At 38.2% G+C, this 25,527-nt stretch overlaps 2 protein-coding genes across 3 annotated transcripts in view; one reads left to right on the top strand and one right to left on the bottom strand.

The window, feature by feature from the left end:
• The window catches only part of apolpp (retinoid- and fatty-acid binding glycoprotein apolipophorin), a 39,831-nt gene extending 27,554 nt beyond the window's left edge, over window positions 1-12,277 (top strand). Inside the window, exons 34-53 of one of the 2 annotated variants that reach the window (XM_074102871.1) lie at window positions 113-285; window positions 718-917; window positions 1,194-1,323; window positions 1,530-1,701; window positions 2,141-2,259; window positions 2,806-2,934; window positions 3,298-3,441; window positions 3,962-4,130; window positions 4,524-4,729; window positions 4,930-5,061; window positions 5,392-5,496; window positions 5,974-6,158; window positions 6,627-6,858; window positions 7,109-7,256; window positions 7,892-8,029; window positions 8,553-8,668; window positions 9,967-10,090; window positions 10,755-10,870; window positions 11,271-11,462; window positions 11,760-12,277. In XM_074102871.1, coding sequence (XP_073958972.1) covers window positions 113-285; window positions 718-917; window positions 1,194-1,323; window positions 1,530-1,701; window positions 2,141-2,259; window positions 2,806-2,934; window positions 3,298-3,441; window positions 3,962-4,130; window positions 4,524-4,729; window positions 4,930-5,061; window positions 5,392-5,496; window positions 5,974-6,158; window positions 6,627-6,858; window positions 7,109-7,256; window positions 7,892-8,029; window positions 8,553-8,668; window positions 9,967-10,090; window positions 10,755-10,870; window positions 11,271-11,462; window positions 11,760-11,777 — 2,948 coding nt within the window. In that variant the 3' untranslated portion in view covers window positions 11,778-12,277. Of the gene's footprint in view, window positions 1-103; window positions 286-717; window positions 918-1,193; window positions 1,324-1,529; window positions 1,702-2,140; window positions 2,260-2,805; window positions 2,935-3,297; window positions 3,442-3,961; window positions 4,131-4,523; window positions 4,730-4,929; window positions 5,062-5,391; window positions 5,497-5,973; window positions 6,159-6,626; window positions 6,859-7,108; window positions 7,257-7,891; window positions 8,030-8,552; window positions 8,669-9,966; window positions 10,091-10,754; window positions 10,871-11,270; window positions 11,463-11,759 lie in introns of both variants that reach the window. The other variant, XM_074102870.1, reaches the window with a different exon arrangement.
• A 941-nt stretch (window positions 12,278-13,218) lies between these two features.
• LOC141438851 (vinculin-like) overlaps window positions 13,219-25,527 on the bottom strand; it is a gene marked incomplete in the record, with an annotated part of 28,367 nt that continues 16,058 nt past the window's right edge. The window contains 4 exon segments of the mRNA XM_074102879.1: window positions 13,219-14,953; window positions 16,922-16,986; window positions 18,463-18,553; window positions 19,870-19,982. Coding sequence (XP_073958980.1) covers window positions 14,858-14,953; window positions 16,922-16,986; window positions 18,463-18,553; window positions 19,870-19,982 — 365 coding nt within the window.

Here is a 25,527-nt window from a genome sequence, read left to right as displayed (position 1 = left end):
CTGATAATAAACAAATAAACTGAGAAACTAGATAAAGCTCATCTTGTATAATCAATACAATTCTCCAAAAATAAGATCATTTTTAAATAAACTAACCGTGCAGACGAATCAGAACGCAAGCTGTCGGTGGTTGGACATCTGGAGCCCGAAAAGCGTGTGGATGTCAGTGCTGACATCGTCTTGCCTGGTGAAAGGAAGAACATCATCCACGGAGCTTTGTACCTTCAGGACAACCTTGTCAAGAGCGACTATGGCATCTCAAAGGAGAACTTCAACTACTTTGTGGTAAGTTTGGGCGATAACAGAACTGTTGTCAGTTTTTTACTGGCCTAATAAGTCTTTTCTTAAATAAAGGGTAATGTAAGTGTTCCTAAAAGCACCTTGAGCAATGTTTTTATTTTTATTTGCTTAAAATATAGAAGCTTGTGCGATCAGATTTTTAGTGTCACTTACCTGCACAGCTCTCATTAGAATGAGAAGTAAATTGAAAAAATGTGCAAAAACTATTATTAAATTTAACGCCAATCACGGCGTCTTCTATTACTATGACAGTATTATATGTATGTATGTATGTAAACTCTTTATTGCACATAAAAATAAAAATACAAACACAGAGAGGAGAACAAAGGCGAGGAGCGTATTATACTGATAGTTAAACAATTACACATTAATGTAGTTGATCATGAAATATAATGTAGCCAAAATCTTCTTTATCAGAATGCTCTGAAAAATGACCTGACAAACCTGGAGGCTCGCATCAAGGAACTAGGAGAGAAAGCTAGCAACGACTTCAAGAACACCCTCAAGCGAGTGCAACCTACGGCTCAAGAAATCTCAAAATCCTGGGAGGAGGAGTTCGAAAAGCTTGCCAAAGAGATCTCTAATGACAAAGCATTGAAGGAAACCTACGTCTTCCTGTAAGTACCATGGACTCAAATACTATTATCATCATTCTACTTAATAAAATACCTAGCTGCAATTTTGTGTTCTGACATGATGAGTAAAACAGTATTTCATTTTAGTCCGGGAGTCTATGACTATGCTAGACTTGATTTTAGCTATTTTGGTAATACAAAAATCTTTATTTACCTTTTTAATGAATTTCTACCTTTTTTCATTACACTTATTCTTATTCTTCTTTAGTGTCTGTTTAGAGAACTTTTAACAAAGCTAACCATTTTCTTTTTTGTCAGGAGCGACATCTTCCAGATTTTCGCTAAAGCCATTTCCGATATCATCAAGAGCACCAAGCCCCTTGTAGAGCAGTCTTGGGAGACCATCAATGCCACAACCAAGAAGATTGGCGAGCTCTACACACAAAAAGTAAGTTACGATAGTTTCTGCACAGTATTTTTCGTTGGTTCATTCTAGTGTATGCGCTTTTATGTTCATCCATTTGACAGTTTATTAAATCAATCAGTGCTTTGCCAAAACCCGTATCGATTTTTTCAATTAATAGGTACACTAATTGTTATCTATTTTACACTTCTACTTTTATAAAAGATTCTTATTATATTTACTTCTTACAGCTGGAGCCTCAGCTCAAGAAGTTGTACGAGACGGTTGCAGCCCTCGCTCGCGAGTACTTGGACGGCCTCATCGACTTAGTCGCCCACTTTGCCGCCCTCATCACTGACTTCTTCGAGAAACACAAGGCTGAGTTGCAAGAGCTGACTAACACCTTCGCTGAAATCTTCAAGGGTAAGAAAACTTTAATCTCCAACCTTGGAATACCGTAGTATGCTATAAGCTTCGCAGAAATAGTATGAGATCTCTCGTTGGTTGCCGATTACTTTATGTTATAGTGATTTCGCAAAATCCCTCCTAATTCATTATTGACACCAGAAAATGAATCTTCATAATTTTTACTTTCTTGTTCCAAAGATTTCAATAGGACTTTAGAGAGCTAGTTACAATTTATCTTTTCGAGGGATGTTTTCTCAATCATTGAATCCTTTGTTTTAAGGGATCATGACTATACTTTTAAAAACCTTCTCAATTCTCATGTCCTTTCATTTATTTATTCCAAGTTTGTTTATTCTTTCTAATGAATTGGCTTACCCCTAAAAAAAGATTGACTGTTACATTTATGTACGATGTATGTGGATGATATAATTTAAAAGATTTCTTGTATTTACAGACCTGACCCGCTTGGTAGTGGCTCAGTTGAAGGAGTTCCGTGTTAAGGTCGGCCAGATCTTTGCTGACGTCACCGAGCAAATCAAGGAGCTGCCGTTTGTTGCCGTTATCAAAGAAAAGGTAAATCAAAACTTAAAATACTTCGATAATTTATTAGATCGTGAAAATGAGGAGTGCAATAAAACTAAGGTCACCGCTATTTTCAACTATAACATTTTTAGGAACTTGGAAACAGCAGAAAAAAACAGAAATTTTACTTTTTATTGAAATTACTTCTTCATCACTTTACAGCCATTATATTTTCGTTCAATAAGCTAATTGCGATAAAACTGATAATCCCAGACAAGTTTTTTCAGTACAAAATCAGAAGTTAAGCCAACTTTAGTGCCAGTGTTCATTTAGATAGAGCCCAATTTGATTTAATCCCCGAATAACAGAACGTGATTTTACTTATGTTGAGTTTCCTAAATTCGTTACCTTTTAAATGCTAGTGCATACTAAATTTATCACCAACTCGCCATGTCATTTTAATATCAAAAACCAATGTGAACTTCGTACTATGTAGTTCGAACAGTTGTAGGGATCCATGGCGTTGTAGGCACGACAACTGCTGACAACTTTATGTGTCGCTGGCACTCTAAAGCTTAACTTTATTTAATGTTCTAGTGGCAAGAATTGGCAGTACCTGATCAGGTGATTGCTCTCCTCAACAACGTGCACCAAGCCTTCCAAGACATCATCCCAACCCGAGAGGCCAAAGCTTTCGTCGAGGCGTTCCATAATTACGTCACAAAGGTATATGGCACTAAAATATTTTTGTATTTTATGTTAAAGATTTGATAACAGCTGCTAAATAGTGTTACCATGAAGTGAAACTTATGGCTTAAGTGTGTTTTTTTGGTTTTGCTCTTCTCGTTCCATTTGTTTCCAAGTAATTCGGTAGCATTTTTAGCATTATCAGTACCTGGACGTAAGTAATTGTCATGAAATCCCCATCTTTGGTACTTACCGCCATGTCCGTCGATATCTCTATTCTCACATACTGATGGGCTAACCCTCAAAATTTCTTGTGAGAAACAGAATGCTTATAGAAATATCGCCTAACTTAACAAATCTCCAACCACACGCATCTTCCACTTAACTCTACCTTTATTTCAGAAATTGAAACAAGAGAAGTGCGACGATGCCAAGGAGCTTCGCAACATCTACGAAAAGTTCGCAGTGGCACTCACTTCTCTCGTGCAGTTCGTGCGCGCTCAAATCAACGAGCTTGGCATTCCTGGCATTGCCAACATTAACCCGGTTAGTAGCACTTGTTAGTTATAATAAATATCATGGGACACTTGACACCAATTGACCTAGTCCCAAACTAAGCAAAGCTTGTACTATGGATACTAGGCAACGGATAAACATACTTATATAGATAAATACATACCTAAATACATATAAACATCCAAGACCCGAGAACAAACATTTGTGTTATTCACACAATGGGAAACACAAGCTGCCCATGGTGCCATAAGTCATCAGTGTACTCGGGACATATAATGACCCAGACAAACGCGTGCGATACGATTTCAAGAAAAGCAAATGACAGTGTATTCAGTTGCGTGACAGATTTTAATAAGTGTACCAATCACATGATGTATCGTGATGAGTACCTTGGAAAGAACTCAGGTTTCAATCACCAGCTACACTTGGTATCTTCTTAAAGTCTTTGAAGTCAATCACAGGCTTGTGACTATTATTATCTATTCCAGCTAATAAACTGCAACAGGATGACATAAAATCAGTCGGAATTAACTTCATTTCTTATCCTCAGACTGCTTTCATTACTGGTCCCGGTCGCTTCTCCACGCCGTCATTCGGCGGTGCAGCTTCCTTCAGCCTGCTCAACCAGTTCCTGAGGGGCGACGTCCCCGATGCCCTGAGCTTGCTCCGCGCCTACCGCCCTCGCAGCCTGAACCCACTCGACGAAGTTCCCGCTAAACGTAAGTAACAAACCCTTTGAAAAACTATTACTAGAGTGAACTCTTTTAATCGAGGGGCTGAGACGTAATACATTTTTCAAAAGCCAGAAATACAAGTGAAAACACTTTTGTGTTATTTTAAGTTTGTTTGTGTCAAGGATGCTATCAAAAGATAATTCTAGAGACGCGGATTTCTTCTTCGCTTTAATTAACTGCTAATATCCCTGAGTTTTGTTTGATCAATTTGTAGCACAACTGCACTTTGATTTGTTAAATAATGACTAGTCGCCTGACCGCTAAACCTCGTTGTACAAAAGCATTAAGAATATAGCCGGATAACATGTTAAGTAAAGTGCTAAGTATATCAAGCCAACTTTCTCGCAACTTCTTCATCATGATATCTCAACTCCACAGTTCGCGCTGTCGTCGTAAACGGCCAGCACATCTTCACCTTTGACGGACGTCACTTGACCTTCCCCGGAACGTGCCGCTACGTACTGGCTCACGACTACGTTGACAGGAATTTCACGCTGATTCTGCAGCTGCAGAATGGAAACCCGAAGGCTTTGATCTTGGAGAATAAGGATGGAATGACCATTGAGCTTAAGGAGAATGGACAGGTAATTGACAATTTTTTTTATTGTCATAATGAAAAATGTATGGCTCACAAAAATGAGCGCAAAAACGTCTAACCTATTTTTTTTCAAATTAAGCAACTTTCTTACTCTTGTTAATCAAGATTTCTATTTAGTAACTTAAAATTCTGTAACATATGTCTATCTTTAAACGTAATTTTATTAGTTTTCTTTTATTTTTAAAGGTGGTCCTGAATGGACAAGCGCACGGTTTCCCAGTGTTAGAAAAGGAGGCGTTTGCCTTCAGGCAGGCTAACGGTCGCATCGGCGTTGGCTCCAATTACGGTGTCATGGCTCTCTGCACCAGTAAACTTGAGGTAAACATCAGCAATATCACTGTCTCCAATATCACCATGTTCGTGAGCATCATTAAAAATTTATGATTCAGGAGGCAGATTTCTCCATTTCCAGTCGCTGAAATTACGAGTACTATAATTTAGAAAATATATCTGGAAACCTGTGACATCTGTCGTTTCCCTATAATTTCGTGAAATCTGCCATAAAGTATGAGCGGTATTATTTTATTTAATATCCCATTTCTTTTTTTATAACTACCACGAGAAGACTACTATTTTGTTTAGCTATACAGTCTATCAAAAGAAGAAAAAAAAGCTAAATTGTAATCTTTCTTTCTTATTTTCACACAGGTGTGCTACTTCGAAGTTTCCGGCTTCTACCTGGGCAAACTGCGTGGTCTGCTCGGCGATGGAAACAATGAACCTTATGACGACTTTAGGCTTCCCAACGGAAAGGTAAACACTTTATTTCACCCCATCTGGCTTGAAGGACCATAGATGTTGAAAATAAACTAAGTCGTTTAATTGATTTGAATTTTTCAAAGCTCAGTTTAAACTTTTGGAAATGGATTTTGCATAGGAGCTATTTTCAGGACATGAACAAGAAATAAGAGGAGATATTCCGTAATTCTCTGAGGATAAGAAGTCCTGCAATATGGATTAGCGATAATGAATAACCCATTCTAAATTAATCTAAAATTTCATACTGACGATGAAATTCACAAGTAAAATATTCTATGGAGTGTTTTACTGCTTCTTTTTTGGTATAAGGGCTATTTAAACAAACAAACCCGTCTTCTATGGCCCGTAACGTAGTGGGATGTTTATAAACCAGAGACGATGATGATGAGTAGGTACAATAATAAAATCTCCCAAAATCATTCTAAAAGAGAAGCCTCAAAAATCCTCTTGATGATGACCATCTTCTTTTAGATCTCCACCTCCGAGAGCGAATTCGGCAACGCCTACAAACTCGCCGGCAGCTGCCCTCCGGCCAAGACTCCTGAGCACTCGGCCCACCAGCACCACGCCGCACTGCCCGCTGCCTGCGAGACAGTGTTCGGAGGAGCTTCGCCTCTGCGACCACTGAGTCTTGTGCTGGATATCTCGCCATTCAGGTAAGCTTTGACAATGGGATGGTATTCAACAGTAAACCGAGGCCGTATAATCTAACATGCTGACGTTCGCGATTGGATTCGCCATCTCTTTCTAACATCGTCTTATACCGTGTGCTAGAAAGAAGTGTTGAAAAGGATTGTAATTCAAGGTGTGTTAGACTAAGGCTTCTAAACCGAAGACAATTTTGGACTATAATTTCAGGTAGACTTAGTGCAAGTTGAGAAATTCACAATAATTATCTTACTTTGCTGGTGTCTGTTTCTTACTATGTTCTTCACCTTGATACTCTTGGCAATGTTTAAATGTAATTTCGCACATAAATTCAGTAAAACTCAGATATGTGAGCCAGAGTTTCAACATTCTCTACTCCTTGTTAATTCCTTGAGAGTCTATAATATGTCAAGCCACTTGGCTACCACATAGCAACCAAGCTAACAATATTTCTAAATTCCCCCTTCCACCCACAGACAAGCTTGCATCCACGCTGTCACCGGCGACTCCGCCAACGCACTCCAGCAGGCTTGCGATCTGGCCCGCGGCTACGCAGCCCTGGCGCTCACCGGCCTGCTTCCAGCGGTCCTGCCTGCTGCCTGCGTCCAGTGCACGGACACCGACAAGCCCAAGAAGCTTGGAGAGTCCTATGAGCTGAAGCTGCCCCAGAAACAGGCTGATATCATTGTCACCTTTGAGACTACTAAGGTTAGTAAGAGTTTGGTAAATAACCCTATAGATTGCGACAGCTAGACAAATGGCCCTCCTCTTGAATTTAATGACTCTCGGTCTTTTAATGGCATACCAGATGAGTGTTATTTGTAAATAACTATACAAGAATAAACTTCATGACATATTATAATGTTTTTGGAGAATTGATTCACAAAATTTTGATGAAATACGTTCCTTTTCCGTAGCAGAAAGTATAATTATAATTATTTATTTATTTTTTCAACAGCCAACAGAAGAAGGCTACAGAAAGTTGGCAGTGCCTCTGGTCTCCCAGCTGATTGACACTCTTAAGAGCAAGCACATTGATGACATCAAAATCTACCTGGTCGGCATTACGCCGAAGATGCCTTACCCCATCCTCTACGATACTGACTGTGAGTATTGAAAGATGCTACTGTAACTAAATATAAAAAATGATAGAACAACCAACCTACCTAGCTTAACCTAACTAATTTAATAACCTAATCTAATGGATCAAAGAGCTGGCGCCCACTTATCCCAACGGATCGCACTTGTAGTCAAAAGGGGCAATACCGCCAGAGTTGTGAGAACAACTCTTCCCTTTCTGAATGGAAACAGATTTACTAGGCAGATCTATAAGACGAGCGTGAATGGGAACGTTAGAAGAAGAAGGCTTAGACGAACGTACATGATCATATGTCGGTTCAGGAGAATGGTTGGTTCAGGAGTACTCTAAACTGACGTGCATGCATGAAAAGATTGATGAATGTAGAGGAAGCAAGAGTTCTATGCCAGGATCGTATTGTGGAAGGATGTGGTCGCTACCTACCCCGTTGTGAGAACCCTGCCATACACAGATCTTTCGGACGAAGTTACTTTATATAATTTTATGTACTTATACATTTTTGGTCAAGTTGTCTTAAGTTAGTTATTTTTATGTTAATAAATACTGACTGTACCTAGCGGAGAACTAATTTAATTCAAATTTTATTTTGTTTCATTTTTTTATCATTAATAATATTAACGGTCTTAATGATGATGTTTATAGTAAAGCTGAAGAACCCGAAGCTCCAGTTCGATGATGAGTCCCGCATCGGCAAGAAACGCTCCATCCATACCGGCTACGAAAAGCTCGACCATCTTCTGTCATTCTACGATGAAATCGAACACCTCAAACGTATTTTCGGTAAGTTCTAATATGTTTTATATATTAAAATACATAGGTAGGTAATTAAAAAGCTTTTTGCAAATAAAAGAGAACTCTATGATTGTAATTTTTGTAACCATTGCATTTTGAATATTTCTTTCATTCCTGTCGAATATTTCTTCTCTAATTTGACTTTAAAATTGCTTGCCATTGTCATCCAATAAATTACAGTCAAGGAAATTTAATCCTGTGTACCAGGGTGACCTTTTCATAATCAATTTTGCTATGATTTGTATGGATGGATGTATTGTATGGAATGTCAATATGATATTATCAGTAGCATGGAATCACCTTAGTACCTACGCAATTGAGTTTCTTTAACAGTACCTTCACTCTTTAATATCTGATTCTGTATAAGAAAAGACGCTCACCAAATTAGTACGAAAGCATGCTCGGTTCGAAAGCTGTTGTCTGTTTGAAGCATTTTGAAGTCCATTGTCCCACTGCCGTTCTGATTACATAAGTACTCGCTGTATGCTAAACCAATGTTATAATTGTGAAGGTCTGACGAATGTGGTCGCCGGCTACCACTCGGTGTTGGAGCTGCCGCTGCGGCCTGGCGCTGTGAAGCACGCCATCAACGTTGTTGGCGAAGTGTGCTCCCCGCAATTCTTCTTGGTAAGTACAAAAATACCTAAAGCAAACTTAAAAATAAAATGAACACTTACGCTTAATATCCGGTGACCAGGATAGTTTATCACTATTTTTAACAGACTTCGAAAAGAGGAGGATTGAAACCCATGGTAATGTATGGGTGAGGTTGACGACAATGGGGAATGGATGAAGAATTTAGAAACACTTGAAACTTTTTTTATCGATAGGAATGACCTTTCTTATTAACAGAAAAAAATATCAGATTTTAAGTAGCATCAACTTTTTTAAAAATGAAAGAGTTTTCTTTACCGACGAATTACGACAGTCCGGTCGGTTACGGGTTGTTCCATAGTCCAAAATAAAAATAAATTAAAAAGAATTTACTTTATGTCTCTTTGACTCGATCGTTTTGATAGGTGACACTCTTTACCGGCTCGGATAATACCGTCATGGAAAAACCGACCCTGTTTTTCATCTACACACCCATAGAAGCTCATGTCACTTTCTAGACCTAGAAAAATATTTTGAAGGTGATTGACCCTTGTCATACCTGATGATAAGTACAGATGAGGTCAAAGGTGTGCCTCACTGGTTCAGTAACTATTCACTCTAGCCTTCTTAGCAGTTCGCATTATGAAAGATAAAGCGAACCGCTTCATGCAAACCATTGGAATACGAATACTAACTACTTAAATAAGGGTGAACGGATTGAATTTAATTAAATTGATGGATTCTTAAACCTTTTTTGTTCTCCAAACTTCTATTTTCAAAAATTTAACCATTGATCACTTTTGTACTCTTGTCAGAATTTTCTGGCGCAATGAGGGCTATCGTTTTTTGTCTCACTAGATGGCGCACTGTTGCGTGAGGTTTTTAAGTATGGCTTTCAAAGTCTGTTATTACGGGCGTGAAAACAAAGTTTAGATTAAAATCATATTTAATACACCTTAAAACCGTACCATAAAAATATCGAGCATGCCACAGTGTTGCATAGTCCCCGTTTTGTTCGGAAAAAAGGGAGGACTAAGGTTTCCGATACACAAAACTGTCTCAAAACACAGACATTCATTGCCCCGGAACGCATATTTGCCATAATTAATTTCAGATATTGCAAAATATTCACAATATTATTCTAATTATAAATAAACCCGCGTAGCTCACCCAAAAACTATGAGATTTGACATTTCGGAGACCTCACGCTACACTAGCACCTTTAGTGGCGAATTCATTCGCGATAGCCCTCATTCCAGCTCCTTGACGCGTTTTTCATTATAATCATCATTGTGTTATTGCTGTTTTTCTAATCGGTTATCCTTTTGCAGGTAGAGTATCTGCGAAGCCAGGCGTTCAGCGAGATCTTTGAGGAGAATGCTTACACACACACCTTGATCACCGTTTCTGAGGATCTGAACATCGGAGGTGGAAAGAGCCCCGCTCAAGTTGTTGGTGAGTTTCGCTGACATCCCAAATCTCTAATGCAAAGGTTTGATACATAAACATCTTCAAACCTTCTGCATTGAGGTTGCATTGGCAAATTGGTAACGCCTCTACTTCGTAGTGTTCAATATTTATTAAACGCAAGCGAGTTTTAGATGTTTGAAGCAAAATTAAATAGATGGTTTATTATCACAAGCTGTATAATATTTATGATTGTTTTTTTGGAGTCTTTTTGTATTCTTTATTTCAACTCCAAATTTGTTACTTTTACGGGTATCCCGTGAAACCATATCGAAAATACGCTAGTGCTAGTGCTTCTGCTTAAGTAGCATAGTACAAATAAGCAACCCGAGATATGGATGCATAGGAAAAAATCGTGTCTAGATTCCTGTCCAGCAGTGGTGTAGGGGTTATAGCACGCAGCACGGATTGCTGAGGACCTGGGTTCGATTCCCAGTGCTGGTCTCTTTTTCTGCTTTTTCTGTGTATCCATGTCTCAGTTTGTACTTTTGATATATTTGTTCCAAAATATGAATGATAAACCATTCCTTGTAGATCTCTGCCTCCATATTCCTATCATCCACTCAAAAGTACCAACGATAATGTTCATCTTGGTGCGCATAAATTATATCTGCATTTGATCCTGTTGTGTAACCATTTTCTCCTGACGCAGGCTGGACCAAGGACTATGTCCTGTTAGTGGGAGACAAGAAGCACACCGCTGCATCAGAACAGCTCCGTCAGAGCCTCTCCATCCGTCAAGACTCGTGCATCGACTTCACTGAATCTGTGAGTATTCAAAACTTTTTCTTTTACTTTCTCATCTATCCGTGTATTTTGTTGATTCCCTCTAGTCTTTATTACTTAATCCTTAATTTAAACAAAAGCAATTTCTCGATCACATGGGGTTTTCGTTGAACTTCATGTGTTTAGAATACACATTTAACTGTATCTTAAAAAAAAACAAATTGTCACTAAACACCTAACAATACAGCACCTGCAGTCTTTACATCGAATAATTAGCAGACTTGCAACTAACGAATTTTTTAAAGTCCCATACAACTAACAGAAAGTTACTCGTAGACAGACGTACACACATAGCGAATCGGTCTCACAAATGTTTGGCTTCACATGTTAAGCAACGTAACCAAAATTTGGTAACCTTCATAACCTTGACCTTACTTTTTAGACTGAGGGCCTAGTTCTGTCATCCACCAACTACCTGGCGAACCCGGCGCAGCAGAAGCAGTTCCTGCAGACAGCGTCCATCGCCATCAGCCATAAGCTCCTGTCGCAGACCCTCGTCCAGGACTGCACCTGCGGATACGTTGATCCGTTCCGCGTACGCTCCATTTGCGTCAACAAAAGCCGGAAGGAGGTGGTAAGTTCGTGTTTTAGTCCCTAAGAATGTAATGCTTTTCACGAATTAGGAAAGTTATTTTAATGAGCAGAATTGTCAACGGTTCCGATCATTGTGTAGTGACTATGGGTCGAAGAAAAAAAATGGTCATGGAACAGACGCTAAATGTGCACATTTTGGTGGCATGTGGGAAGCTTTCGTAAAATGAGTACATTTTATAAATGTCACACACACTTTCTACCTTTAATAGGGACAGTAGTTTTCAATTCACTAGATGGAGTTTGTTGATGTTTTTAACATTTTGTGTTTTGTTCGCAGGCAAATAGACGAAAGTAAGCTGCTGCGCCAACGTATCTGTGATCCAACATGCCAAATACTCTAGTGCTAACACCAAATACTAGACTTAAATGTACATTCAGTCATTCCATTAGATTTAATACTTGTATAATTATTAGTTAATCACGGAGTAGAGAAAGAATGGGGAGAAAATGTTTATGTGAAAGGTTAAAATTTATTATTAGTTTCGCAGTGGATATTTTTACTTCATCGAATTCATTTTCGTGTGATTCTTTTTTGCAAACTGAGTTTCTAATTAAATTTGTAACGTGATTATCGCCACTAAAATTCAGTGAAGTCAGAATACGATGAAACTAAATCCGGTGAAACAACAATCCAATCAGAAACAAGTTTCGTAGTGCCACTTTTTCTCCACCCCGTGAAATGTCGTTCATAAATTTCCTTATTTATAAATTGTCTTACCATTTCAAGGTATTGAAATTGTAAAGTGAATAACCACCATGCTCGACATCGTATTAGAATAAAAAAATATGTTATTATGTTTGTCTTTTCTTATTGTTTACCTAGTCCATTCAGAAAACCTACCCTACCAGAGCCTGGATGGCAAACGAGCAAGTGGGTCCCCTGATGGTAAGAGATCACCACCGCCCATAAACATCTGCAACACCAGGGGTATTGCAGATGCGTTGCCAACCTAGGGGCCTAAGATGGGATACCTCAAGTGCAAGTAATTTCACCGGCTGTCTTACTCTCCACGCCGAAACACAACAGTGCAAGCACTGCTGCTTCACGGCAGGATTAGCGAGCAAGATGGTGGCAGCAATCCGAGCGGACCTTGCACAAGGTCCTACCACCTGCAACCCACCCATCTACATCTATTAGGTTTACAATCCTTCAACACTTTCAGTAACAAGGAATGAAAGAGAAGAATACGATTTTGAGGCAAAAACGGATTTGGGCGTTGGTTTTTGCCTAGGTAAGGGCGAACCCGACATTATTATCTAGAGCCAAGCCAGTAAAAAAAGTTTGTCCTAAAAAGCTAAGTAGGTATTTCAAATGTTTCAGCCTCGAAGGAAAGTCACATGAGCTATAATTCTCTATAGCTCACATAACTGCTGGGATCTTTTTAAAACGCTATAAGTTTTCACAAGACTGCGGTTATTGAAATGAAACTCTTATAACACTTATTTAAATTAGCTCCTTTCCGTTAGCCCTGTCGCCCTATTTCCTAATGTTTAACACGTTCGCGATGGCAATCAAATGACAGATTTCGCATACAAAAACTGTCAATTGATTGCGATCGCGGGCGTCAGAAACGCTAGGCGATACGGCCTCTGATCTAAAAAGAAAAAAATATACGTAATTTATTTCCGAAAAACTTTGGCGCATGATTTTATTTTTCATAACGATCAGACCATTATTGTTATTTATTAGATTACGTATAGAATAACAAGGTATCACATAAAAAATAAAACCTAACTTCAATAAAATATAAAATCTTTATTATAATCCATCAATGGCACATAAATATATCTTTGGTCCTTCATAATTTTACAACAGAACATAACTACTTCCTACCATCAAGGTTAAAATTTAACTATTTTGTTGGAAGACAGCGAAACGAACCTAGTTCTTATGCCCGTATCTTCATGTAGTTTTGCACTCATTAAAATTATGTTCGTTTTTTCACCACTTTTCGCGAACTTATACTAAAATCTCGGAAGATATAAAATAAAGACATAATGATAGTTATGCACGTAGGCAACAGCTGAAATTACTACAAACATTACTATAGGTAAGTAAAGTTACTGTAAGTGTAAGATTCTGCATCTCGTGCCCTTTGTACTATGGACATAGGTAACCTAATTGTCTAAAAATCAAAAAATGAGTAAATTTACAAAAAGTGGAATTATGCCCTTGTCCTGCCGAAGCTCGAAGGCAGGATAATGTAGACACGTACACGTACCTATCTGTTATTTAATCGAAATTCCATTTGACTTACTTGAGCCTATTTGTAATTTTTTTTCTATGGCACTCCTTTTAATAATTATGTAACCAAAATTGAGTGTATTTTTTTTACTAAAGATACAAAAATAAATATGAGAAAAATACTTGCGGCAAGATTTTTCTACGTACCTACCGAACCCTGTGATGTTGCACAGTAATTAACTTATCATAGAAATCACATTTGGAACAAAAAACGATTGTATAGTAAGATCTTACTTATTATTTCTTAATATCACATTTTTGATATTATCAATGGTCCTCACTTACATACATACAGTGCACTAAGCAACATCACTACATAAATTCATGTTGTCTTAAGTCCTAAGAAATGTAATGAAAAATTTTACGGAGAATTTTATACAGCTTATGCCTTTATGATTTCCTGATACCCACTATAGAATAATAGAAATAGGTGTATTCACTTTGCGTTACCATACTTTGAAGTGATTTATGAGTTAAATATAGTTAGGTATGTGTCTTTATTTTCTATATGAGTTCTTGGCTCCATTGGTTTAGGATGCTCTTTGCCAGTTTTAACACTGTTTCATTGCTATCTACACCCATATAGTAAATCCTCAATTAAGTATGCGTTCAAAAACCATAGGTAATGACCAGCATTACGACATTGGATTCTATTATGAACACGGCTGTATCGTAATGAGATTTCATACATCATTACAGCACGGGGGGGCGACACTCGTGTTTTAAGGACCCCTATTACGATACAGTTGCATAAAATAATATTACAACATTTTCAAACAGGTTAAGTACAATCCAATCAATACCTATTATTTTGTGTTTCAGGAAGACATGCTGCACTAAATGGGTGGTCCATTGGAAAAGTGGTTCATTATACCATACTTAAAATTTTCAGCAACAAACCAAAAATGTGAGCTCTCTTAATTACCATATCAAGACCAGCGTTCACTTTCTGGCTGGCGACCAAAAAAAAAATTTTTTTACGATATGTTTCAGTGAGAGAGTTCTTCGCAACCCATACCGATACCACCAACGGCCCGAGGTATAAAACACTGGCTCTAGATCTATGGTTCTCTGGTATACCTACAGTATCACTCGCCAATGGATCGTGCTTATTAGAATCTAGACATTTATTAATAGTTCTTGCGCACCCAACGCATGCGCGGTCCGCCTCGCTGGGAGCGGATCTTGACTGACGCGCCCGCAGCGGCGTTCACCACGTCTTGGATCTGGAAATATTGTCAGGTTAAACTTGTAAGGCTTTTCTGACAAACAAAATATCGCGCCATTGAGGTCTATTTTGCTTGAGATTGGATCTTTTTTTTTTCTTTGGCTATTTCTATAAATTGAGCCAGCGTGAGCCGTGGTGGCCGAGTGGTTTGACCTATGGCCTCTGAAGCAGAGGATCGTGGGTTCAAACCCCGGCTCGCACCTCTTGAGTTTTTCGAAATTCATGTGCGGAATTACATTTGAAATTTACCACGAGCTTTACGGTGAAGGAAAACATCGTGAGGAAACCTGCACAACAAACCTGCGAAGCAATTCAACGGTGTGTGTGAAGTTCCCAATCCGCACTGGGCCCGCGTGGGAACTACTGCCCAAGCCCTCTCATTCCGAGAGGAGGCCGGTGCCCTGCAGTAGGACGTATATAGGCTGGGATGATGAGCCAGCGTCATGTCGATTTAGTGGGTAGAGATATACAGAAATTGGATCATTTAGTTACAAGTATAAAACAATCTCAAACGTGACACAGGATGAACTAAAAGAATTTCCTTGGTCACTTTAGTGACACAGATGTCAAGCGGATCAATGCTCCGCCAATCCAGTGATATTTTAGCTTTCAGTATACCCTCATTTTGAGCACAATAAATATGAATATTTTGAAAAATTAAGAATGTACCAGTTTTCCGTTAAATTTTCTCTACGCAAAATTTTTGAAGCAAACAGGGACCCTATAACCACGAAGTGCAAAACTCGAACCTCGTATGTTGCCGTCCCGCTGCCGCTTATGTCATTTAACACGCGAGTGAAAGGGATGGTGCGATACGAACTTCGATTTCCGAGTTTCGCAGTAGCCCATCAGATCCTGATCCACTACTATGTTATTTTATATGACAAAATATCTGTGATACCGTTTTTGCTTAATCTATCTACATAAAGAGAGACAGCACCCATATAAATCAGGCATCTAAAATAACAGAAATTTAATTTAGAGCGGTGGAACAAAAATATACTTACCGACATAATATATTCCAAATTATTATTATTATTTCCTACTAACATTGAAAAGAAGAGAATCATATCAATTAATATAAATCTAACCTAAACGTAAAATACCTACATAAAAAACCGGCCAAGAGCGTGTCGGACACGCCCAAAATAGGGTTCCGTAGCCATTACGAAAAAATTAAGTAATATTTTTCTAAGGATTTCGTATTTTATACGGAATCTTCCAAGTTTAGGTATATTTTATTCCTTAGGCTGCTATTTACTCATAAACTACTAATAATTCTCAAGCAAACTTAGCCGTTATAGTTTTCCTTGAAAGTTTGATATACTTACTACCATCCTGATTTTTTTCAAATTTTTCCACCCCCCGGTTTAGATTTTAGAGGGGGGGGGACGCTCGATTTTAATGAAAATTTGCACTTTAAAGTTGAATATTTCGCAAACAAATCACTGAATCGAAAAATCGTTTTAGCAACCCCCTAATGGTTTAAAAAGACCTATCCAACGATACCCCACACTATAGGGTTGAATGAGAAAAAAAATCACCCCCACTTTACGTCTATGGGAGGTACCCTAAAAAAAATTGTTTTAAATTTTTAATTGTACCATTTTGTCGGCATAGTTTACTTATATATCCGTGCAAAATTACAGCTTTCTAGCATTGATAGTCCCTGAGCAAAGCCGCGGACTGACAGACAGACAGACATGGCGAAACTATAAGGGTTCCGTTTTTGACATTTTGGCTCCGGAACCCTAAAAAAGACATTGAAAATTATTTGTCTAGTGCGTCGTATGTCCACCGTCAAATAAAAGCAAGTAGTCAAGGTAGGTTTAAAATTAATACAACACGGGGTGGGAAAAAAATGGACTAAGGAAACTGCCAATTAGGTACGTTAGTTAGCTCATTTTACGCAAAGTAAGTAAACATGCCAGGGCGTTAGATAAATTTTTCTAATTTGAATACTTACACTCATCATCAGGTTCTGTGCATTTCCGACAAGCATGTTCATTGCTTCGATGTCCTCTTCGGTTCCTAGGAAAAAGAAAGAGTAAACAGAATATACAACATGTTTTTGTTTTCGTTGTAAAGTTAGGTACATTACTCATACACAAATCAGTACAAAAAGTTGAAAAACCGCCGACTTTGTCATTTCAAAGTCCAATATCTCAAAAACGGCTAAACCGATTCCGATGAAACATATCAAAGAACCATCGCTAGAAAATCTGCTTTCATGTATCTACAAAAATGACATTCAAATCGGTCCACCCGTTTAAGAGCTACGGTGCCACATACAGACACACATAGCGGTCAAACTTATAACACCCCTCTTTTTGCGTCGGGGGTTAAAAAAAGGAAAAATGCAGCGTAAACAATAGGCGGTCATTTCGCTTAAAATTGACGTCTTTCAGACTAGATAGATACTATTTAGATATAGAAGCTAATACAAACACATCAAAGTTATCATAATACTTGTCAATTCTCGGCGAATAGACTAGTTATTTTATTAATTTTTATGGCATTGTACAGTCGAGTTCATAAACTTCTGAGCAAAAATTTGATCATAAATATCGCTTCTACGTCGTTAACAATAGTCGTGTTCAGATATTTTTGATCAAAACTTTGCCCACAAGTTTATGAACTCGACTGTATATTCTCGTAAGCCCTCGCGTATGTACTTTATAAAGGACCAATTAACACTGAGAATAACGACCGAATGTCCTTTATAAAGTACAAATTGTTAATTGAATAAAGAATTTAAATAATTTTGAAATAATATCCAAATACAAAGAAGGTCAAACACGTGTAGGTCTTAAGTACTATGTCTGTTAAAAAAACCGGCCAAGAGCGTATCGGACACGCCTAAAATAGGGTTGCGTAGCCATTACCAAAAAAAAGTAATATTTTTCTAGGGATTTCGTATTTTGTACGGAATATTAGGTATATTTTATACCTTAGGCTGCTATTTACTCTTAAACTACTAATAATTCTCAAGAAAACTTAACCTTTATAGTTCTCCTTGTTAATTTGATACCTATAATTACTACCATCTTGAATTTTTTTTAATTTTTCTACCCACCTGTTTAGATTTTAGAAAGGGGGGGGACGCTCGATGTTAATGAAAATTTGCACTTTCAAGTTGAATATTTTGCAAACAAATCACTGAATCGAAAAATCGTTTTAGCAACCCCCTAATGGTTTGAAAAGACCTAACCAACAATACCCCACACAACAAGGTTGGATGAAAAAAAAAATCACCCCCACTTTACGTCTATGGGAGGTACTTACTCTAATTTTTTTTTTGAAGTTATGATTGTACCATTTTGTCGGCATAGTTTACATATATTCGTCCAAAATACAGCTTTCTAGCATTGATAGTCCCTGAGCAAAGCCGCGGACGGACAGACAGACAGACAGACATGGCATGGAAAGAAGGGTTCCTATAAGGGTTTTTTGCCATTTTGGCTACGGAACCCTAAAAGTCAGGACTCGAGAGGATTATGTCGTTACCTTGATGTCCCAACGATGAACCTTTGACTGTGGTCAGCATCTTAAGTTGCCCGCTGATGGTCGGTATTTGGTCGCAAACTTGCAATAGGTTCTGAAAATAATAAAATCTGTTACGGATTCACAAAGAACGCAGGAGAGCCCGGCTTGAGGGATCATACCATGACATCGACTAATTTTAATACAAGATTATAATCATAATATTTTTGTCTCTTAAACTCACTCTTTGTCGGACCCTAACTGGTTACTCCTCTCATCTACTCAAAGGTTGACTGGTAGAAATCCCTTAAAGGGATAAGACCGCCTTTGTACAAGTATCTCAAAGTTTGTCAATTGTGTTTTGTTTTTCTTTTGTACAATAAAGAGTTTACATACATACATAATAATAAACAAATATTACTCTTGTATTTTAGCGTGATAAGTCCCATTTGTGTTCTCTTGGCTATGAATAAACATGTACTCATATCTAAATAAGTAAATATCATGGGACACTTGACACCAATTGACCTAGTCCCAAACTAAGCAAAACTTGTCCAACGGATAAACATACTTCGCACTTAAAATTAAACTGAAATAATTCGAAATTTTCTCATTTTAAAACTCAAACAGATTGGTTTTATTTAAAGTTTATTGTAAATGTGAATATTTTGAATTGTTTCAGTTTCATTTTAAAGGTTCGTCTTGTTAGTAAATATTCATTACTAATAGAATATCGGTAAATTAATCATATGAGTAGTTTAATTGTCCTTGAAAAAACAAGTATTAGTAGATTATGTTGTCGTGGCCTGGAAGTAGGCAATTGCTGGCTGAGTATGAGTATTAAACGGACGAGCTTGCGAGTCCGTTTAACTAATACGAAGCCAGCAATTGCTATTCCAGCCGAGACTAATATAAAGCTTTTCTCAAAAATGGTGAATAATTCTGAAATAGAATAAACTTTTTCTCAAAATATATTATAACATTTAATTTTATTCCAATATTTTTTCTTATGCTTTCTCGCCATTTTTTTCATTAAAAATAAACTGCAGGTGTATTTACCGAAAACACCACAAGCTGTTTCAGACCCAATAAAAAAGCCCGGAGTTCCAACAAAATATCTGGTACCGGCCATTAGACTTGGCTGTATACGACTTGTGCCAACATTTCTATGGCCTTTTTAACTTAAAAAAAATTGTCACTGATTGCAGGCGCGCTAATTTATTATTTTCGAGAATCTTTTTAACTTTTTAATTTTTAGCTGACCATAAACTATGGACTTCACCTTCTGATATGTAAAGAATAATGTCAACATTTACGATCATTTTTGAGAAAAAGCATTTCACTTCACTACCTTATTACATGAACAGTTTACAAGGTCCATCATCGAGCGCCGGATGTGATTAGAGTAATAGGATAAGCAGGATCACTCACGGTCCGTATCCGCATGTCTGTGCACTCCAGAGCGAGCTTGCGCGCGAGCCTCGCGACCTCGTGAGACGCCGCCACGATCGCCTTCGATGTCGACAGCACCTCACGCTTCTTGTCTGTATACGGATGCCATCATTAGATAATTTTAAACTAGGTACACTTTTTTTTTTATTCGACTGGGCGGCAAACGAGCAAGTGGGTCTCCTGATGGTAAGAGATCACCACCGCCCATAAACATCTACAACACCAGGGATATTGCAAATGCGTTGCCAACCTAGAGGCCTAAGATGGGATACCTCAAGTGCCAGTAATTTCACCGGCTGTCTTACTCTCCACGCCGAAACACAACAGTGCAAGCACTGCTGCTTCACGGCAGGATTAGCGAGCAAGATGGTGGTAGCAATCCGGGCGGACCTTGCACAAGGTCCTACCACCTGCAAAACTTAGCGGCACAAAATTTGGCCCACTCTACGTACATACAAAGCTACCTATCCATACTAATATTAGAAATGCGAAAGTGTGTGTGTTTGTATGTTTATCCGTCTTTCACGTCGAAACGGAGCGACGAGTCTGATTTTGGCATGAAGGATAGTATTTGGGCCAGAGTGACATAGGCTACTTTTTATCCCGGAAAAATGCACAGTTCTCGAGGGAACAAATTCCACGCGGGCGAAGCCGCGGGCAAAAGCTAGTCATTAAATAATTCTAAGCTATACTTAGCGGCGCAAAATTTGGCCCACTCAACACACAAAATTATCTATTACTGCATACATTTGACAACGTCGATTTGACAAGGTGCAAGAAAAGTCATGCAAACAGAACTAAAAATGAGAGTTATATAAATATTATCATTATTGATATCATGGTTCTGTCTTTTCGACGAAATATTATTCCCAGATGTGTCTTTTCCCAATTCACGATTTTCTATGAAATATTTTTTTGGACTATCATAAAGCTGTGTGTGGGTACATTATGATTGTGAATGCATGTGGGTAGATCAGCTGTTCTAAAATATTTAATCAGTCTGAATCTAGCAACTGTGTTTGATTTACGTCCTCCCGGTATTAAACATGGCGCAGCCGGTAGGATACGAACCTACGCTCCCAAACCATAAGAATCCACACTGAGAAAAATGAAACCGTAAGAAAATACACCGAGAAAAATGTTTGGTTTCGTAGAAAATTGAGAGTTGGGAAATAAAACAGTTTGGCAAATGAAACATTTGAGAATAATAAATATATCTTTGAAAATGCAGGATACTATATATCTGTGGCTCAGTGAAAAGGTACAAGTCTGAATTTGGCCAAATTGAGTTATATAGACCAAAACACAAAAAAAATAACGCATCGATTGGTGTAAATGGATCTAAGATATCTTTAAAACAACGGAGTTTTCTGGTGGTCAAGGGTAGAACTGCCAAAAAGTTAGCAACAGAGGGTACTTGTCAAGTTGTATTTCTATTAACTAAAGTTTTGTTTGTGATTTATGATCTAAATTTAGTTGTACGTGCTGTTTTTTCATATGGCGGGTGTAAAAAATCTAAGCACACTTGAACCCCTAAAACAAGAACAGATTTATTTAGTTTACATTGATACAAGTTAAGTTCAATCTCTTTACACAAAAAAATAAAATAAAATATAAGATTAAGTCGAGCTGCGCCCGTTTCACAAATCGAATATAAAAAAGTTTAGGTGGAAAAGGATATAAGTCTTTGCGCGAGGAATGAGCGGGTGAGTGGGGAGCCACGGCGCTCACGGATGAGCCACAATCGTGTGCGCTGACTTGTGCAGGGAGAACGCGCTTGCAAGCTGCGCAGTTGACGGTTACGCGATTAAGTTATTTATATCCTTTTACACCAATTTTATTATTAAACTAATATGGCACATTGCATTAATTTTAAGGTATTAATTAAGATATATCCCTTGACACCAATCATTTAATAAGAATGATTAAGAAAATACAAAATATCCATAGGACTAAAACTATTATTTAATTTAAATATCTAAAACTAAAACTTTAATTAAAAAAGAGAGGTGGGCTTCTTGGCATGGTGCCATCACGCAGGCAGCATTCCCGCGTTGAACTGCGATTGCTTCTTTGCGCGAGAAAGCTGCCGGCGCGAGGGTTGCCTGTTGCCTCCCTTAACCTATTGCTGTGCTCCCTGTGTAGCTCCAGCGCACCCTTAGCCCAAGGACCTAGAGTCTCGACGCTGAAAGCAAAGAAATATTGGGCGCCGAGACAGCTATATTTTGTGACCTTGAGGCGTTCCCGGGCGTCTACCACCGCCCCCGCACGTTTGGTAGTTGCTGTTAGGTAGGACGCCGCCAGGTGCTGTACAGGTAGCTCCCACCCAGCGCACGGCCAGTCATCCAGGGTATCAACGACATTCCGTCAGGGCGCTTGCATGCTCCGTACGATCTGGGCTACAGAGCGGAGAACTTGGCACTAAAGAAACTCTTCTGAGAATGTCGTTGAGAGTGGCGTGGCGGGACAAGTCGGTCGGCACTGAGGAAAGAAGGCCATGTTGCCGAGACGGTCCACTGGAGCCCCACAAGAAACACAGTGTTACTTTTCGCAGATCCCAGCTGATAGACCAGCAGCTATGCGTAGTGTCTGGGTCGATAAAAGTTTAGTGTTGGGCGAGGTACATGGAGCAGTAACCAGATTCTGGCTTGGACACAGCTAACAGTCTGTCCGGTCCCTGCCTGTTAAAGTTCTATTAATGGCTATAAGGGTGACGGAGGCTATTGTAGGTACTCCAGGCCCTTCGCCTATGTGGTTTGGACGGAGATTTTGGACTCGGTCCAGCTAGCGAGTCATTCGGCCTCGTTCAAGCATGCAATCTCGTAGTTAATGCCTGCTGGAGCTTGAGTATTCTACCTGCGAGATCTAGCGTGCTGTGGATCGAAGATAGGAATGCCGGCAAAGCTACACTTGAAATTTGCGAGTCCTAAGCCGCCGTTCCATGCCTGCTCGCTGAGATAAATTTCAAAATGTTTTCAATTTGGGTTTTCATGAGACTATCAATTAGGTAATGATCAAATGGGGGAATTTTCGAATGAGCAACAGCGAAAGCAGGTAATGAAAGGGCCACTTCAACAAAAAAAATAACGAGGACAAACAAAAGTTAATATCTCTGAGACTGCAATTTTCAGTTTTAAAAAAGCAGAATTTCCTAATTTTGACTACAATACAAGACGTATGATGACGATCAATGGCACACGGTATGTCTTCTATGAAGACGCGAAAATCCCCTCTACTAGTGTGTTTGACATACTTAGATACTAATGATGAGAAATTTTAAGTTTCTTTAAACGGCATTTTTATGTTGCATGTGAGTTTTTGAAAAATTTATAGCGTTTTGAATAGATATTTAAATACTTTCATGTGTGTTTTATTCACTCAACTTGGATACAAGTAGAATTTGAATTTTTCATTATTATTTAAGTCTACTTATAACTAAAAACACAATAAAAAAAAAACGTGCCAAAGGCTACATGTCTGTTATGTCTGTAATTAAGTCCAAAGAAACTGCATAAATTGAAACATGCAATCATTTTCTACACCATTAGTTCGTAAGCTAGTCTTCTGTGGATAATATTATACATGTACTACAAGAAACATTCCGGATGCGTACCCTTTTCACTTCGTATAAAATACAAAACGGTGGAATAGCGATATATATAGCCACTTGAACCTTTTTACACTTATTTTTATACTTCTATTTTGGATACAAGTAGTTAATTTATAAACTAATAGATCAAGAGCAAAAATAACATCCCATAAAAAGAGCGCATTAATTTTAGTGCTTTAACATACTACATTTATTAGTATATGTAAATATACAAGTGTAATGAACGTAAGTTTGAATCATCTCGGGCGTAACTGTTTTTTGCGTCTCCTGTAAACTTGTTCAACATGTACCCTTTTCACTGGAGCCACAGATATTCAACCCACGACTTAATTACAACAATAACTTATATGACATTGTGGTATTTGACATGAAAACACCATTCTCTCGTATCCCTGGTATAATGATGATTTTATTTTTAACCAGAAATTTGTTTGGTCGACGATTTGATACAAATCATGCATCAGCGTGACATGCGCATTAGATATTGTGCTTTCCAGAAGCCAACCAAGATAAAACAGCAATTGATATTTTACAACACACTTGTACCATTGTTCGTTGATTGAGCGTTGCATTTGATGTCAAAATCTGGTCAAAACGCAAAGTTAATTATTAGGTAATATATTAACTATCGCGTAGGGAGATAGGGGAGCATTGGGCACTTTTTACTTAAGTCGTAATAAAAATGCTATTTTTTAACAAAACCAACTTTTACTTTATTTATATTAGTAGCACATATATTTGGCTTCAATTATCACGAAGAACGTATACAATTATGTAATCAGTCTCAAAAATTGCAAGAGTTTTTCTAAACACTGTCAAAAATCAACCTCCATGGTCGGGTGGTTTGGGCACCTTAATGGGAGGTTGGGCACGTATTAAATACGCCACTAATGGTAAAATACTTGAATAATATAATGTAACTATAAAAACTTGCAATAAAATCGACAAACAATCAACTGTTTTAAACTATAAGTACTCAAATACTAAAGATTTAGTACTCAATACTCAGTATATCTTACTTCAGTAATAAAATTTATCTAATATCGGATAACCCAGATAGGCTTATCAAAAGTAACCTTATTACCATATTTTTGGGTTTGGCATTTTTGATGTCTTTGTGGCCTAGTGGTTGACCTATCGCCTCTCAAGCAGAGGGTCGTGGTTCAAGCCCGGCTCGCACCACTGAGTTTTTCGAATTCTGTGCGGAATTACATTTGAAATTTACCACGAGCTTTGGGTGAAGAAAAAACATCGTGAGGAACCTGGACAAACCCGCGAAGCAATTCAATGGTGCGTGTGGAAGTTCCCAATCTGCACTGGGCCCGCATGGAACTACAGCCCAAGCCTCTTGTCTGAAGAGGCCTGTGCCCAGCAGTTACGTATACCATATGGATGATGATTCAAATTCAATATTTATACGCAATTTAAACCCGTCAAGTAATTTTATTTTAACGGACAGAACCTACATTTTAAACGGATTGCCGAAACAAACAATTGTGGCGGGAGCATTGGGCCATGCCCAAACCTCCCTCTAAAATTAGTGCTCAATGCTCCCCACCCCTCATTTCACAAATAAATTCAAATATGATTTTTGTAGTCTAATGTATTACCTTAATTTATACGTTAATATTAGCTTTCCGCAAACACATAACTATATGACAATACAGAAACTTACGTCTTTCCCAGATTACTTGTTATTTCCTTAGAAATCACGTCAAAATATTTACTTTTCACGCACGAAACGGTCAACGGCATGTGACACTGACAACTAATCAAAATGGCAAATGACATTAGCCTGAGCGGTGTTGCCAGTTACTAAGCTAGCCTCCACAGTATTCAAAATTAAGTACTTTCATACGCCACGATTTACAAGGTGTTGCCCGAACCTCCGACTGCCCAATGCTCCCTACCTCCCCTACCTAACAAACAATTTAGAAAAAAAACATTCAGACTAATTGAGAACCCTCCGCCTTTCTTTGATATCGGTTTTAAAGCTAAAAATCTATATTATCGAATCACTTCATTTA

Source organism: Choristoneura fumiferana, chromosome 19 (genome assembly GCF_025370935.1).
Source record: "Choristoneura fumiferana chromosome 19, NRCan_CFum_1, whole genome shotgun sequence".
NCBI classification, from domain to species: Eukaryota; Metazoa; Arthropoda; class Insecta; order Lepidoptera; family Tortricidae; genus Choristoneura; species Choristoneura fumiferana.
This window is presented reverse-complemented; position numbering and strand designations above follow the sequence as displayed.